General features: G+C 36.1%; 1 protein-coding gene across 12 annotated transcripts in view; it reads right to left on the minus strand.

The window, feature by feature from the left end:
- Positions 1-19,116, minus strand: part of LOC137924914 (MAP/microtubule affinity-regulating kinase 3-like) — a 214,709-nt gene that overhangs the window by 56,086 nt on the left and 139,507 nt on the right. For 8 of the 12 annotated variants that reach the window (XM_068768313.1, XM_068768317.1, XM_068768315.1 and 5 more), the window contains exon 2: positions 9,517-10,400. The exons of 3 other annotated variants lie outside the window; for them this stretch is intronic. In XM_068768313.1, coding sequence (XP_068624414.1) covers positions 9,517-10,299 — 783 coding nt within the window. In that variant the 5' untranslated portion in view covers positions 10,300-10,400. Of the gene's footprint in view, positions 1-9,516; positions 10,441-19,116 lie in introns of all 12 variants that reach the window. One more of the 12 variants, XM_068768312.1, reaches the window with a different exon arrangement.

A 19,116-nucleotide genomic window follows, 5' to 3' on the forward strand; every position in this document is an offset into this window, starting at 1 on the left:
CTATTTATTATATTAACACGGTAGTTGCACACGTCTACAAGGGTACACGTAATGATTTTTTTAACAGCTCTAATACTAACTTTAACAGATTTAATATTCATTAAATATGAAATATAAATCGACATCAGCTTCCTCTTTCTGTATCTTGACGATCCTACAAAATTTGGCTAAGGCTCTCTGGAGGTTATGTTTAGAACAAGGCTCTGCTATGATGGTTTAATTAGCCCCAATGCATAATTTGGTCAATTGATTATTAGTAAGATATTTCATAATAACATTCTCGCATTTTTTACATATACATGCATATAATTTTATAAGCTGTAAGCGTAGGTCTATACGTACGTTAGTACTAAATAAAAATTAATAGTTAAGTCATTTTTTCACAAATAATATTTATACCAATTTTTTTCAAGGGCAGTTCTTTTTCAAACAAGCTAAGATTTATTGCACATCGAATTATACATTTCTTTAATCTACTTTTATCCTACATACGACGCTCGTAAAAAGACAAGAATTTGTCAATATCCAAAATGACGTCACGAGTACCTCCTCAAAGAAATGCATTAAACTTTTCCTAAATTTCGAAAAGATTATGTTAACTAAACAATTTTATTTAAACGGTAATTGGTAGAGAATGTAGCTAAACTTAATATAATGTACCAAGACAGAATGTATATAATTTAAATCACAACTAAAAATTTACTTACAAACAAAGAAACATATAACATTATTTGTTGATGTTGCTCGCATTCACTTTAGATATTATTAACAATTAAACAAACTTCTGGAGTGAAGATTTTGTATTAGTAAGCGCACCGTAGGACGTCTATCCCATCCACAAGGTGGATAGATGACCTCGTTAAGGTCAACTTGTCAATGAACCGGTCTTGTCGGTAATGTATAGGGGGATCCTATATCCGAATGACAAGGCTTGTGATAGCGTACCCGACAAGATTCACTGTTTTCAAAAATATACCGTTACCTAACAAAGAAACCATAAAAACAAGCATTCCTAAGCGTTGAACAATATTCATTTACGCATCGAGAGAATTAAATTTAAAATGCGTAAACTAAATTCGAAGCGACGCGTACATGATTCAGCTCCGAACGGGTAATCAAGTTTAATATTTAAAATTACAATTCGTGCACACGTCTCCATCGGTGTCGGTTGGAGAACCACCTCCGAAACTGGTTTCAACGAAACTTGAACACGATAACGCTTATAAAGAAAGAATTAATCGGAGGGAAACGCTGTACCGATTGTATTTTACGGCAACCATCTACATGTAATAATTTGGTATTCAATAGCTTGATCTAGATAGGATGATTGGTTATAGGTGTAAAAGTTTTAAAATAATCAGTGTAATTTCCTGTCAGTTAACCTATTGTGAATAATAATATAGTATAAAAAGCTATTTTAAAATTTCACTTCAAGTCCTCGAAGACAAATAAGCGGCTTGTCGCCCTCCAATAGAAATAAAATGAAAAGCTTTTACACCTATGTACATCCAATCACCCTGTATAAATAAAAACGAATCATCGGTTGCTTAGTTCGAAAACGGCTTAATTGATTAGGCTACTTTTTAATGTTTTCGTTATTACACGAGTAAGGTTTTTATTGATAGAAAAACTGGAAAAAATTTGTGGGAAAATAGTAAAAACAACTCATCCTTTTTTATGCAAACCATAGAGTAATTTGAATAAAATAACCACAGCTGTTAAAAATTTTGACGTCAACCAAACCAAGACTTGAAAGCTATAAAGGGCGAGTTGAAATATGAAATATATCGTATGCATCATTATTAGTACACGAAACCATTAAATAAAGTCACAACTCGCAAAACGTCTTTTCACTTAATAGAAAAAAAAAGATCCAGTTCCTGTCGCTGTCTGATAGGAGTAAAAATTAATACAAATAGCAAACGACTTCCTGAATTTCGTCTAGCCCAGCAGTCCAAGCGAAAATAAATCCAAAAACACTAAAAATGGTCATGCCGCTCTTGTGTTACAAAGGCTGTAACTAACACGTCTTTTAAATATACAGATTATTTTACGTAAAGCGTAGAGTAAGAAATAGCAAATACCTCTAGATATATTTCTTACTGCCGCGTAACTTATGTGCATAAGATAAAGACCGTTAACTAAAAATTAAAAACTCTGATAACGTGTGACGTATGCCTTTCAAAAGAAGACAAATACGTTGTAATGTTCCAACAGCTGGAACCCAAACGGCCTAAAAAGTATCAGAAAGGCCTCCACACTAGTCCCATGTGAGTTAATGAATATCATATTTTTTTAAGATTTTTGATAACAGAATATTTATTTTCCTCTTATCGTATGTATGCAATATTAATATTTTATATATAGAGTGATTTGAAATAGGTGTAGAAGATTTTTACTAACGAATGAGCTAAACAGCTACATTACAGAACTACATGGCTACTTTAATCACTTTAAAGCTTTTTGTCTATAACCAATCTGCCTTAATGATATAAATGTAATTCTTGTTGGGTATCTAAATCGCTACCTACGATCATACCTATCAAAATTAAATACGCCAATAGATATAAGTACCGAACGCCGTGCTCTAATATCCTAAAAAAATAAACAGATTTCCAACAGTGAAACAATTGTAGAGAGATAGTTTCAAGTTGGACAACTTGGGAGGCAACCGTTTGAACGTTCCGGCGCGTTCAATACACCTGACACACTTTCACAGTACGTACTGAATGACTGGCGAAATATTTCAATTCACTACTACGAACTATCTCCGAGCCGCCACAACGACAATGACCCTGCTGTTGGATTGGATATTTCACAAATTTTTATTGTAAAAAAATCAAAGTTAATATATTTTTGCAAATGCTTTGGGAAGCAAGATTCTTTTAAACATTATTCTTATCTAGCTGGGGCTTTGACTTGAAATGGACTTAAAGAAAAAGTTAAAGAAACACAACGATAAATCCGTTTTATCCACCTTGCGTCGTATACCTCTCACTATTGAGACTTGTCACCCTTTCCGTAAAGTTTGTCGCGCACAATGTTACGCCATGTGCGCCGGTTTTGACGGTGTGTATTGCTTCCGCTACTAATATAATTATAAAACAAATAAACACAGGCTGCGATAGTGCAAGAAACTAATTATTAGATCAAACTCAATACACGCTCTATAGCAAGGCATTTTTCCTTTTTAACACATTAACACGCCTGCTCTTTTGGAAGCGATACTTTTTGTAGTTTACTCTTATTTCAAACACACACTAAGAATCACTTACAAAAGTACTCTCATTTAACCACATAATTTTAATAATTGCTAACAATAGTTTTATTCCCCCTACTAGTAGACACATAATAGCTGGCAAAATGTGATGGTATAAAACAAAACATGCCGGCCGCACCGGTTTTTGACTAAGTCGTGCGTCACACACGCGAACAAGGACGGACCGAAATAGACGGACAGTCTTTCGCCTTACACGGACAAATGCGATTCTAGGGGGTTTACGGACGTCAAACCCGTTTGACACTCAACAAAAATATAGCCGGAACTGACACGTACTGGAAACACGCGACCATTTGTTCAATTACCTCGGCGTCGTTACTAGTAAGAATTTTAAATTACTATGATCATTCGTTGTTTAATAATTTACATAAAAATATATTTTTAAAAGGAATCCAAGCGTTTATGTACTCTTTTTTTATATGTGCATTCTTTTAAATAGTGACAATAACAACGCTGTCAAAATGTCACAAAGTGTCACATATTTAAGATTAGTTATTTCTCCGATTTTAAAATCCGATAAAGATTAAATCTTTTAAACCAGTCATTTCGGCGTGTAACAGTCCGTACCTCAGAATTTCAACTTGGCATTAACGTCGGTAATAAAAATAAGCCTGTTCATATTCCCTCCATTCTTTAAAGTATTTTACACGTTTATTAATCCTGTTATAGGAGTAAGAGCAAATGCTAGCTAGTCACACTCTGAGAGACGTGAGCGGCAGAACGAGGGAGGTGGACAAACGTTCTTATATATCTTGTACACGTAACGAACTCCAGGTGGCGACTAATTTACAATATGAATTAGTTGTATATTTACCACTTTATATTAACAGTATTTTTACCCAAATCCAAACTGAAAAACAAGTTTTAATGAGATAAATCAATTTTATCCACATAATCGCTTTCTTTTTTGCATACTAGTCTTTGAACCAGTCCGGTCCGACTTTAGACATCATATCATCAGCCAACTGTTTAGACCAGTGTTTCCCAATGTGGGGTCCACGTCCCGCAATGGTATATAAAGGGGGCAATTCGAAAATGGACTCGACACGAGTTAAACCTTCGCTTAGATATAAAAATTATGTATATTACATAAGTAGCATAAAAAAATTAGAAGGGCTTAGGTGGTGCATGGCATTAAAAAAGTTGGGAAATATTGGTTAAGTAATGACCCCCTCATTATATATTTATTATAACCCATCTATGGTGCCGTTAAAGCAAGAGATGTGCTTTAGATAAAATATATGTTACTTTTGCTTTTTATCTAGTTTTCACCTAATTTTTTTGCATTTCTAATTTTTACTATACACGTTTTTATTTCATGACTTTTTATTTACTTTACGTTAAGTATTATACGTTATGATAGTTTTCTCAATGAGATCTCACTCGATTCATTATGATTCATACACAAAATAAAACAATTTATCAGAAAATATATTCCGATAAATTAGTTTGTCGAAGTTATTTCGAATGTGGTCGTAATCTGGATTAACTAGTGCTCAAAGTTTGCTAAAACTGAGTTGTAGTTATGAATGTGTTAAAGAACCGTGCTTCGGTGAGTAATAACAAAGCGGGGCGAGGCGGCCGGCTGAACTAGCGAGCGCGCTGTTGTGACAGGTGGCGCGGCTGCGAACTCTTGTTGCTCCCACTCACCTCGACTTCATTTTAACTGCGCAGAACATTCGACATACGGACAGCTTACCTGTTGACAGAGAAATAGTTTTATTAGAACAAAATGTTCACCAGAATTTTACATACATATATAGATATATAAGCTTCAAAGCTTTTACTACTATTTTCAAATCACTCTGTATAAAGTGATCAGGCTTGTCTTCCGGTAACACATTCAGGGATAGGTATTAAACTGTAATTAATGTATGTCGAACAATCCGAGTTTTGAAAATACTTTTTCTTGCTACATTATCATTAACACTATTTATTATTTCTGAAATCATTAATTTTTGTATATGATGTGCCATACGCTAATTGACAGCAAATTAGATGTAGACTCACCCCTTGAAAAGTTCTATACCGATAATAGATCACACTACCATACATACATGCATACATATTTTTATTTATATATTTTAATTACGGCTGCGAACAATGATCGGCCATAGAAATACAAAGTCAAAATAACTGGGTCTCTGCTTACTAAAACTCAACGTTGTAGTACGGATTAAGATGTACTGCAATACGAAGCTGAGTAAGGACTCACATTATTGGTACCCTTATATCCTGCCTGTAATAATTTTATACGTTTAAAATTAATCGCCTGCTTAACGACTAAGCTCAAAACTCGGTAATGGCTTGACCAGCCCGCCTACTTTTATATATTTTCGTAAAATTACGAATAAAGTTCTTACGAAGAATTAAAATTAACTTAAGAATAACATTTTTCTTTTATAAATCACAGAGTAAATTAAAATACTAGTCAAATATTGGACATTAATCAAAACCAAAAAAGCCTTATACAAAAAAATCCTAGTTTACACTAATGAAACTAGAAATATCGTGTAACACAATGCATTAAAATTAAGACATAATGATATTACTAAATAGAAAACCTAATTTTGTAAGAAATAATTCTTGACTATTAAGTGATAATAAATGTATAAAGTGATCAATTCGAATAACGTTCTTTTTCTAATAAACTATCGCATCATCTTACTAGACTGACTTACCGATAACATTCGACAGCAAGAAGTCTCTTGGGGTTGCTAATGATTCATTGAAGAATGATTCCTTATGAAAGTTAATTTAAAATAAAACCACGGATTAAAAAAATTTCACACTGTCATATAAAATAACATAAATAATTCCTGATGGTTGAGTTTTAACGCAGTTATTTTGCACAATACATATACCTAAACACACATCAACACCATGTTTTCTTATGTAAATGCATCTATATGGTAGTAAGTCGGGCAATGTGAATGCAAATGTTGTGACATACATTACCTGTGACTGCAAATAGTTTCCTGTTAACACAAGACATTATTCATAACGACGTCGCAGTGTAAGTATAATTAAATAACCTACTTACTGTCGTTATATTTACAGTAAGAAAGGGACTAATATATAGCTACTTCCGTAGTAGCTATACATTAGTCCCTTTCTTACTTAGGATGGACTTCCGCACAGTGACGCCTGAATCTATTAGATAGTTACATCTACAAACGTAATGCAATGTGGGGAACGGAAATCATTGTCGGCGCTTCAGAAAGGTTTGTAAATATCCTGTACGGGATACTATCTTAATAGGGGAACTGTGTTAAGCATCTGCAGAATTGCATTGTTCTATTTAAATCAACAGTCACTGACCAGCACAAATACAGTGCTGTGTATAATTTTGCCTTTTAAAACCGTAATTAACACAATAGTGTTTAAAGCAGGCGAAACTTCACTATCTATGCTTCACTTATGTTACCAATAAAGAGTCATCATTAGTTGCAATGTGTCACTTATGATCGTTGTCAACTATGTACAGGAGACAGTCACTCGTGCAATCTATAGCATAAGATTTAGACTTCTAAGACAAACTTAGTCAAGAAAAACTATGACAATACAAAGTTCTGATGAATCTACTGCATATTTTTATTTCTGAAAGAACCGATAAAAACTTCCGAATTATGTTCGTAATGATAAATTAATAAATTTATCGATATTCTTTTGCACATATACCGTATATTCATATTATTTTCTTTACTAAGCCTTTACTTCAAGAGAATCTCTAGATATATTCCACTACGTTTTCATTTTCTTAATTATTACCAAAATTATCATAGACAATGATCAAAATATCCAAGGCCCCTAAAACGCTCGTGAATTTGCTCCAACAAATGAATTACAAATATTCTTGTTATTTTTATGAGAATGATATGAAATACAAGTACATAGATTAAATATAAATAAACATCGCGTAAGATATACAGTTAAGTCTACATAAGCGGCATTGTTTTGCTGAATAAGTCACAATTTGTTATTGTTGCAGTACTGATATGTAAACTAATGTGGCGCAGAACATAAGGTCACCCGATTAAAGTGTCAATGTTCCTGTTTTTGTGTTCTAATATCAGTGCTATTAGTTAAAACAAACAATTTGTTAATACAAAAGTAATTTTGATGTCGGCAACGCAGCACCAAAATAAATACTTGAGTTTAATACTTATTTATTAAGCGGTCGCTTTGAAAAATTAATCGATGCTTTTATTATACTTTATGCAGGTAGACGTGACTGTCACCATTTCCCAGATGCTCAGGATCAAATAATTCTTCTCACTGGTTCACGCCCAAGTTTTAAATTACTTATGCGAAAAAATGTCGACGCTATGGATAGAGATGGCGTTAGGAGGTGCAAGTTTATATCTAGAGGCTGCCCAGTTTCGCAAACTATAAAATGAAGGATCTTTCTGTATTACTCTTCGAAACCGTATTTTCTGAACCCTCAGTGAAGCAGCGATGGTTTGATCTGTTAAGAGTACGTGACTAAAAAGAACGCGGTGTGCTAATGAAACTTGACAAGATCATGTAGGTAACAGCTCAAAAGTTTTTAATATATATCACGAAGTTTTTTTCTACTTATTATAATTATAACTTTTGTTAATACCAGTCAGTCACTTTAATTTGCCGATACGAAAGTGCGCAAAATTCAAGCATTTATAGGCACAATTATGTACAGCAGTCTACGTAGTGTAGTACACTGACTAAGTAGTCCTATGTGAAAAAAATCAACTCCAATGTCAAAAAAAAATAAATAAGTAAAAGATTAAGATGAATTGTCGTGTTGACAAAAACAATACTGAGTTTTTTATGGGCACTACTAATGTCAAAGAGCGTTTTGAACTCACGTAGTTCAAGTTAAAACATCTCATTGTCAAGTAATAAGTGAACTACAATTAAATTGAATTCCTCTGAAGTACATAGTTTATTGCTATGGTTTACCTACTAGCACATATACTAATATCGTTGTATAGTTTTTATAAAGTTGTAGTAAGAAATTGAGAGTCCTAAAGTAAATTTAAGACAATATATTATAAATAAAAATTATAAATTTAAAAACTGACTTGTAACATACAAGAACCTGCATTTGTTAGAATTAATCGTTTCTGTACACGATAGCTCTGAACAATAAAAACCTAGTTATTATACGTGTTGGTAGCCCAGTCGATGGAGGAAATCGACTATGACTCAGTTCATCGGCACCGAGGTCTCACATGATTGTTACGTCATGACGCAATAAAAGATAACTCATTACTATAATAATAATAGTGGACTGCGATCATATAAAGCATAACCAGGTTGCCAACGGAACGTATAGTTGCGGAAGCAACATGTGTCATTCTGTTTTCATACAAAAAATAATATTTAATAACATCGAAATCATAGGAGACCAGAACTTCTTTAGTATTATTAATAGTTTTACCACAACTTACTACAATTTATTAGTAATTTTATATTTCTAATGTTGCATTGTATTGTAATGTAACTAGTACAGGATTCTATTGTTAACACAAGCGTAAAAGTAAAAAACGTTATTCCCTGCCAACTGTCTTGTAAGGTTAGCCCAATATTGAACTCTTGCCATAAATATGCCCAAATGGCATTTGTAAAATCCGCGGTTTCGAAGCAGCAGGGCGCAGAAGGCGCATAGCCTGAGACCTCATTTAAGGTAGCGAAGCTCAAAGGCTCCCGGAGTACCCCTCTGGCTACGTGCTACTATTTCAACGGATGCCGCTATTGCATCGCTTCGAACGCTTCATGGAGTGATTACGCCCAAGGGTCCCCACGAGAGAACCTCGGGCAGGGTCGTCACTCGCCGACGACATCTGTTTAAATTATATTATCAGTTGCTTCTGTTAGGCTAATAACAGCAATATCACTTCGTAGAGCGTTAGCAATAGGAGATGAAGTGTCGGATGAAACTCGAAGCAACGCTTCTTTCTAATAAGATCGAGGGTTGGCATCTCCGGTGATATATGATTCGGCCTCGTTGGCGACGAGACCGGCTGATTATCGAATGGCGACAGACGGTATGCAGTGTACGTAGACTTATCTTATAGATGTCGTGGTGCGGCGCCACCTATGGATGCCCGTTTTAAGAATTGGATGATCTGTTCTAGGTCGACATGAAGTTCATTGCGTACCTACATAGTGTACCCATGGTAAGCGTGACCCTGTTCTGTACGACCTGGATAAACATGAATATACCACAAGACGCACACAGCACATGACGTTACCTGCACAGAGGAGCGGGGCGAGAGGGGCGAGGCGGGGGTGGCGGGCGAGGCGGGTGCGGTGCGCGCCGGGTGCTCGGCGAGCACGCGGTGGTCGTGCTTGTTGCCGACGACGGAGTTCTTGACGCGCTCCATGCGCGCCTGAATAGCCTTGCGCGAGATGAGCTTGGGCTTGTCGTCGCGCGTGTCAGGCGGCTTGCGCAGCGTGCGCGCGGCATGCTGCTGCGTGTCGGAGTGCGTGCGCGCCAAGCGGGCGGGGCGCGCGGCGGGCTGCGCGCCGGCGCTGCTGCGCGTGCTCTCGTTGCGTGTGAACTCGTGCTCCGTGTCCGAGTCGGCGGGCAGGTAGCCGCCGCCGCCCACCGCCGACACGCCCGTGCGCAGCAGGTTCTCGTGCTCGGCGTAACGCACGCGCTCGTCCACGGCCACATTGCCGTTCTGTGCGCGCTCGAGGCCGCGCTCCATCTCTCCGATTTGTCTCTCCAGCTTTCGTAGCACGTCATCGGAAGGCGCGCTCGGTCCGTTCTCGTCGGGTGGCTCCGGGGTTTGGAATGATTTAAGATGTATCGGATGCGCCCGATTGAGTTCGAGACGTTTAGGCGCTATGCCCGTAGACGTGATCTCGTATTGCGCGCGTGCCGCTTGTGAAGTGCGCTCGAGCATGGCGAGCGACACGGGCGACGGCGGTGGCGCTCCGTTAACAGCCGACTGCGCTTCAGCCGCTTGCGTCGCTCTCGGAGCGCGGAAGCTCTTCCGCATAAAATCTTCTCGTGTTAATTTTCTCTCCATTTTAACAAATGACCATAATTGTCATCGAAACACAGTTTTCCATTCGATCGCACTTTTGTACATACACTTATCACTGACTCTTACAGTTCCATTGTTACGATCTGTGAAATCAATTTATTTATATGAGCGCGTTCCATCGCACTGATACATTAATGTAAGATTAGATAAGGAAAAATAACTAATAAAACTCAGAAGACACATGGCCGATGACAGCGAGGGCCTCGACAAAAAAGTCCATTAAGAGGAAATGAAAATCAACGACAACACGGAATCGCTAATGACGCAAGCGGCATCGCCGCCGCGCTAATCTATTGATAAGCGATTAAACATTACTGGCCCCGAGCGAGCGCTACATACACACGATTCAACGACATTTAAAATCTAAAAACAATCGATTTCTTTCCTTATTTTCCTCTTTGTAAACAGTACTTTTTCAGAAAACCTTTATGAAAGAAACTACGCTCAATTTACAGAACCGTTTACAAAAAATAATTTTTCAACATTCTCAATCGTAAAACTAACAATAAACTAAATTTATGGCCTTCTTTAACGATAATTAACCGTAAAAAAAACACTGCCAGTAGAATCGACAAAAACTGATAAATTGGCGGTAGACTGGATGAACTGGTCAAATAACGACTAATGAACTAAAAAGCGGTGGTTTTTATTAAACATTGGATCCACCATTGTAATAAATTTACGCCTCAAGTAAATTAGCTTCCTTAAAGACAAGGCAAAAGACAGGTTGCGATTCTGCAGTGCAGTGAGAGCGAGACAGCGGCTACCAGTCCATCTGGAAAGAAAGAGACAAAACAGGCAAGTTAGTTAAACTGCTGAAGTTCACCGAGACCCACACCAGCCGCACACAAAGCTGCTCGCGACACGGGAGCTGGAAGAGACGCCGGACACATACACACACAAGCGTACGGCACAGGACGAACACAGAGACACAAGCACATTTATAATCCGATCTCTCTCTCTCTCGGACACACAAATGTGAATACTAAATGGGAAGCGTACGACAGCCCAGGCCGACATGTTTTCTTTTGGGGACTCTCGGCAAAGTCACTCAATGCAGCCTCTCAAGTGATGTACCTTGGTGGCCTCTAACGTAATGTAACAAGACCGAGGTATGTGTCTGTAAGTAGTTTAAAGCTAAGCCCTTTCAACTACCCCGTCTTTGCTGGCAAATGACGTTTAAAACAAATGTTTGAATCTTCATTTAGTAAATAAGTCAACACACTAAATATAAACCGCTTCGGGAAGATATACGTCAATTTTTTTTTGAATCCATCTAGATGGCGACCAATGACAAATTGTATTTAAAACAGTCAAGAGGGCTAGTAGAGGAATGCTCTTCTGATGCGCTGCGGTGAACGTTGTAAAGGTATTATTTGAGGTAATAAGTTGATTCGTCATCAATATGAATGCAGTATTACAGGCAGTGCACGTGCACGGTGGTTTCTTGCACCTTAACCCACGAGTTGTTTATGCGCATGGGAACGAACAGAGCCAAGAACAAAATTGGGCTGAAGAGCCTACAAATACTTTATGGCATAATAAAAATATATTATAATACACCCGGGTTTCCTGAATGCTTTATGTCCTAAATAATACGTGGCGTCTAATTTGCCGCCGTGCAAGAATATTCTGCTCACGTGACCGATACTGATCTCCCTCTAGGGGGATCGTCTGAATAAATATCACCGAAACAGTTATCTCTAGTGCCTAGGCACTGTATCACTGGCAATATATCACTCTAAACTGAGAGTTACTGTAGCTAGTAAAGTTGGTGGTCTGATTGTTTATCTAGAGCGCAAATATAGTCAACACTAGAGTTTATGTATAATGTTTAATTTATCTTCAATCAAAAAAATGTTTACTAATTACTCAGGTACATATTCATTGATAATTATTAATTAGAAGTTCTTTCTTCTCGAAATTTTTGTAGAGTCTATAAAGTAGGTAGGCGCGATTTATATTTATATAAGCACAACAATTTCGAGGAAAAAACCAATGATACAAATAATTCACTTAATAATACAACAACGTTCGCAACGCGTATTTAAACAAACTATAAAATTCTTAAATTAAATCTAGCAAGATTCATACAAAACCTGTGCATGTGCAATACACGATGGTTGTTATTTCGAGTCGACATTTAATTCCAAACAAAACACAATCATAAAGTTTGAAACACGGCTCTATTCATTAATATTAACTCTTAAAGGAAATAAATTGCTGGGGAACAGTTCACGGATACGTGGCAAAAACATATCCGTATTGGTAGAACCAAATACTTTAGTTAAGCTACAAAACGATCCGCGAACCAAAAAAAGTTTAAACAACCAGCATGCACAATCATATATTTCAAAATTCTCTTCATCATTTTAGCCATATGTCGCCCACAGCCGGACATAGGCCTTTCTCATAGATTTCCATTAGGGCTGGTTGGAATCAGCCTGAGCATCCAGATTCTTCCGACGACCGTTACAAAGTCCTCTGTCCACTTTTTGGGTGGACACGTCCTACGAAGTGCCTTTCCGTCAAAAAAAAACCAAATAGTCCTGTTTTTTAAACAAACGCAGCCATTAATCACAGACACACATCTTGTCACTTTGTTATCCAAAACCTATATAAACTTTTGTCTAAAAACCATTCGGTAAAGCGCGAAGTAAACTACGTTATAAAACCTCATCTAGAAACCTTGATTCGCGCGGACAGTGCGACAGATGGCGGACGGGCGCGCATGACTCACCAGTTCCGCGCGGCCACGCGGCCTGCCGCAGGCCACTTGCACACTGGGCGGTTTTAAAACGCGCGATTCTCTAAGCAAAATTTTAGCCTGGTATTAATAACATAGTTATATCTAAAAAGCGCTCTAATCATAGTAATAGTAAAACACAATCGTAAGGTTCTTCGTCCAATTTTAGAAAGTAAGAAAGTACATTTTTCTTAAAAGTAAAAATTTTGTGAATATATTGAACTTTTTTTAAAATCGCATAGACCAATACTAGTACTGTTGGTACTTAAATGACCTGTCAGATAAAGTGCATGATTTTCTTGGATGATTTTTTACTATAGGTTCCCACTGGGTAGACTGAGGAAATAGTTAATTTCGCAGGAAATCGCTGCATGCGAGCAGCTCAAGACTGGTCATTCATCGTGCCGATCTTTGAGGGAGGTCTATGCTTTCGCCATTGGCTGCTTTTACGGCTAAAATTATGATGATGATATTTTGTCAGCCATATACGTCCTTCATTAAAAGCCACCGATCGAAGGAATTAACGAATAAAGTTTTTTGCGAGACAAAAATACAGAATATTTAATCGTCTTTTGTAACGGGCCTTAAAAAACCGGAATGAAGAGAGACCGCGAAGCGCGAAGACAGGCTGGGCAAGCTCTCCACGTGTTTTGATGTCGTTACGAAATAAATGCCCCGCACACACGCAATGCATTCTCCAACGTTTAACTGCCGTAGTATATCTCTAGCTCTCACAATGCACGACTTACTAAAAGAATTTTTAAAAAATAAACCTTAAATTACATATTTGTATCTAAAGATTTATTCTCGTCATTGAGGTAAAGAAAATATCACAGAATCCGGATCTGGTCCTACGTAACTTAACAATGTGTATGTAAAATGAATATATTTTCGTGAAGACTACATGAAGAGACCGAAATTTTTGTTCAGTTTACAATGTTTTACTAACTAATATAATTAATAAATAATATAACACTTTTGAGGTCCAGACCATTGCGACAGGCATCAGTGCAAATATATGAACAAGGCGCATACGGAATGGTATTAGACTTAGTTGACTGTTATAATTGCGAATAAGTTCGCACGTATAACAATGTGTAAAAAGAGTAAAGGCATTAACAAATAACTTAATTAGAATTTATGTATGCAAATAAAAAAAATGTATTTTACCGTGCTCGTTTTGAAATAATCGTGACACTATTAAACAATTTTTAGCTGTAACATTAATTAACCTAAACTGAAATAAAACAATTACTAAACAATTGTAATTAGTATTAATTCTTTTATTCATTTCAAAATCGATTTAGCAACGAAAAGCTGCAACAAAATTAGTGTCTAGGTCGGACGCGGCGGTCGGTGGCGGTTTCGCTCGGCTGGTGATGATTCAGCCGGCCAGTTCCCAAGGCAAGGCACCAATCAAAAACATTCAACAATAAATGCTTGATATTGTGCGTTGCGTTTCTAATAACAACAGTTCAAATAAACAAGTAAATATTTGTAAATGATGAGACGTACTAAGACTTATATTAGTGCTTTTTTAGTTTACAATCATATGATTTGTTTATATATTTGTTTAGATGGAAATCAATACGTAAAACTGTTTATAAGAAAATGAAATGAAATCTTTTTACGTATTACGAGATATGTTCCAATATCTACAATTGAAATGAAGTTTATTAACAGAGAATTCTTGCTGGCTTCGTATGGAGAAAAGTAAAAGATTTTGTACTAGCGATAAATGGCTATTGTACAGATACATTAATATTATTAAAGACAACAATATTAAGAAATAAAGGCATTAAATATGTTCACAGTGCACTTTTATGTATTTTTATTTCATTTGCAGACTTCTTAAAGATATAATCTTATTCAAAATTCGTTTATGTTTAAAACAGGTTGTAATATTACATAATATTATGAAAAAAAAACTTCTTTACCAATAACTTTCACTCAGAATCCTAACAAAAACGGAAGAGGCTTTGTTACCCCTTTACATGCTTCCTTTTATAAATAAAAATCCCAAACGAAAATTCAGAGATAGAATAATAACGAGTACCAAAAATAAGAGTCATTAATATTGAAACTGGTACTATAAACATTTAATTTGATCACAGTTATAGAAGTTAATCGATTTGAAAGTAACGCGGTCAACTCAAACTGGTCGGGAGTGAGACGTAGCGGTGAATATTATAAGTAATGGACGTATAAAAGTAAAAGTTAATTAGCTGTCTAATGTGACAAACTATGTAGTAATTTAATGTAATGGGCCGTTGGTACAGGAGCGCCATGCCGATTTCTGTTTTCTTTTTTTTTCATACTTTAACCTGCCTTAGTTATTTGAGTCTTTTTCAATTAAGTCCTATAATGTGGAACAAAAAATATCTGCACCAAATCATTATTCGAGATGATCTAATGCGGAAGGAAACGTTCAATGTGAAAACTAGATATTTCTTTATGTGGCGGGTGGTTGTTAACCTGGTTTTGGGTTGCAAATCTCAAAGACTCCCTCAGGAGCCAAGTTTCGAGCAGCTCTTTACTAATTTATACCGGATTGGAAGAACTAGTTCCCTATTCAGGTTTAATGGATCCACAAGAAACGCCTGCCTTAATGGCAGCTAACCTTCAGAAATTCCTGAGAGACTGAAAATTCAAAAAATTAAAAATAAAATAGTTTAAAAAAAGTATTTACGTCCGATGAGTTGCCAAGCTTTTAAAAATCAGTGATTATTCGTGTTCTCGGACTATCGTCAAAACCATCATCTAACGTCAATACTAGCGCGTTCCCAAGTAAATTAAATAAATACAACAATTGCGACGAAAATAGACGATCGCGTGTCCGTCATATAAATAGCACCGTAATTTAGATTACGCCTATTCTAAGGCCCTTACATAATCAACAAATGTCAAAATTAGTTTTAGAGAAAGGTCACTTTCGAAATAACTCCAATGAAAAAACTATTGTATAAACTGTACAGAATGGTTAATTATTAAATAATTGCAAATATAAAACTGTGTTAAATTGTTTCTTTATTTATCTATAATCAATTGTACTAAGTAACAGAATTCCTGGTTACATGTACATAGACAATTTGAAACAACTACTAAAGTAAGCGCATATAAGATTATAATGGCGGAAATAAATAAAAAGATAAAAATAATACTCATATAAATCATCTTGACGTTTCATAGCATATTGTACATTTATTTAATTTATCCATAATCAACTGTACTAATTATTAGAATTGCTGGCTATATGTTCATAGACAATTTAAAACAACTACTAAAGTAAGCGCATATAAGATTATAATGGCGGAAATAAATAAAAAGACAAAAATAATTGTCATATAAATCATCTTGACGTTTCATAGCATATTGTACATTTATTTAATTTATCCATAATCAATTGTACTAATTATTAGAATTGCTGGCTATATGTTTATAGACAATTTGAAACAACTACTAAAGTAAGCGCATATAAGATTATAATGGCGGAAATAAATAAAAAGATAAAAATAATTGTCATATAAATCATCTTGACGTTTCATAGCTGACGTCATTAAAAATTGAAAAATATTTTCTAAGATTTTAGCTGCAACTATATTTAAATGACATCATGTTATATCATGTCAAAGAGTAAGAAACGTTTTCTTCAGAAACAAAAAAGTAAAAAGAACAAACGTAACACCAAATTAATATATCAACTGCTTTGTCCATATTGGAGATAACAAACTCGACCTTGCGCTCTCAGTGGAGTAAACACAAAACAATCGTATCCACCAATTTCGTATGTACCGCAGAATTATTCTACTCAACAGCACTTTTAGTTATTCATGCGCATAAATAAAGAAAACCCACAAAAACATCCTTTCCTTGACAAAAGTGTATTTATCTTAACATTAATTTCTCATAGTCGATCTGGGCTTGTTTCTAATGATCGATACACTCGTCAACAACATTAAAGTAGTATTACGCTACGACGACGATCTTGCGTGCGTTCAGCAATATTCTGTAACCTTAACCACGTCGTCGGTCCAACCAGTCAGGAACCTACCCACGCCGCGCCTACTGGCTCGTGGTCACGACTCTAGAACATTTCGGCATCAACGGATGCTATTATTATTAGGGATAGCATCAGATGGACGATCTATTTTGGCAACAGATAATGGTAGTTTTCTAAACGCGTGTTAAAAGTAGTAAAGAATATAGATCAAATTATTATCACTTTTATTTGAATAGAAGCTCGGTTATTTATTTATATTACCAATATCAAGTTAAAAGCATTCGCAGGCTTTCGAGAAAAAAAAATCGCCGTCAAATTCTATTTACAGCTAACAAGTTAAAGGACCTGTACAAAGTAATATTTTATTACTAAACAACGTATTCCTTACAATTCAGCACTTTTGTAACAATGCGATTATTTGATATTCTCATTGTATTTTTAATGGTACAATGTAAGACAGTTTATTTTGTAGTTTCTATGAGGAAAGATAACTAAAGTTTTAACAATTTCCCTCGCTATTTTTATTTTTTTTTCTCTGAAGAAAAACCCTCTTCATTTCTTAGAAAAATTGTTACAGAATTGGTCGAGCAGTTCAAGAGTTGCGCCCAGAATACATCTGGCTACTATTGTTTTTATATAGACAGTTTCCTGTCATATGAAGTGTACGCGCTGTATCGAGCGATGTAGGATACATTCATAGAAACGTCAGTCGCCCACAGCCCGCAAGCCTACTCGTGTTCCAGCGCTTGAAATAACTGTACGTAACCCGAGTCCCGCCGATACAGCGGCACGCGGATTTGCGGTCGGCGTCACCTCTATTACGACGCCATAGGCGACAGTTTGGTTTAGAGCGCGTTGCGAAACAACTGGTCGACGGCGACCGCAAGTGTCCGCCGGTGGGCTGCCCTACTTGCTTAACACGGGAGCTTTGGAAGCCTAAAAGTGGATAACAAGTAGACATTACATCCTTAGAGTGCGGGTGGTAAAATACATATTTGAATATAATTCTCCATACAATGAAGAGATTAATGTAAGAACTAAGATCGAGTATTCTTAGAGAGTCTATGAGTTTAAATACTGTAAAGAACTCTTATTTTTTAGACGAACAAAGATAACCATGCGATTTGGATTGAAATGACAGGAGGCATAGCGCGCAAAACAAATGACCACTGGGGCCTTAAGATTCTAGAGTGGAGACGGCAAGCTTAGCGCAAAACGTGCGGCCTCAAGACAAACAGACGACCTTGTGAAGGTCGCCGGAAGATGCCAGATGTAAGCCGCTTCTAACCGGTCCTATGGGAATTCCATGGATGAGGCTTATGTCTAAAACAGTAGATGTCCTATGGCTGAAATGATGACGAATGAAAGGAGTCTAGATAAAACCAGTGAAGCTTGAAATGCCAATGGGTTAACTACAAATATACGTCCCTGCAAAACATTATAACGTATTATATTAGTGCGATATAAAATATTTTTTAATAAAATTAACTAACAACGTGAACTTTTATACTTCTATATTTTGAACAAGACCATTAGAAAATGTTATGTATATATACAGATATTATTTAACTTTACCCCATAACGATTACAGGACATTACTAGGGACGACAGACGTCGCTTAAATGACGCTAAAAATTGCTATTCAAGACCTACGTAAATTAGCAAGCATTTCAACGGAGTAATCTAACAACCTTCGAGTAAAATTAAAACGCGTTCTTTTATCGCAATATTTTATACTTATTTGATATGTACATGCAGGCCAAAAAATTGTTTTTCCAAGTGAATATTATGCATTTACCATTTTAATTATGTATAAGAAAAAATCTCGGCAGATTTGTTTAATTATACGTACACTTATCGTTTGATAAATAGTAAAATTTTACAATGTTCAAAATAAACATTTACTAAAAATTTAAAAAAAAATCTGTAGCGCCGTACCATATTCTTTAACGATCGCTTTGAGTTACATTGCAACCTTATTATACAAACAATTTTTTTTATGTAAACTCAGGATAGCCAAATGTTAAATCTAGAAAAAACTACTCCTAGCAAA

Source organism: Battus philenor, unplaced genomic scaffold (genome assembly GCF_028537555.1).
Source record: "Battus philenor isolate CCGP_79_NKW_IND1 unplaced genomic scaffold, ilBatPhil1.0.hap1 SCAF_25, whole genome shotgun sequence".
Taxonomy (NCBI): domain Eukaryota; kingdom Metazoa; phylum Arthropoda; class Insecta; order Lepidoptera; family Papilionidae; genus Battus; species Battus philenor.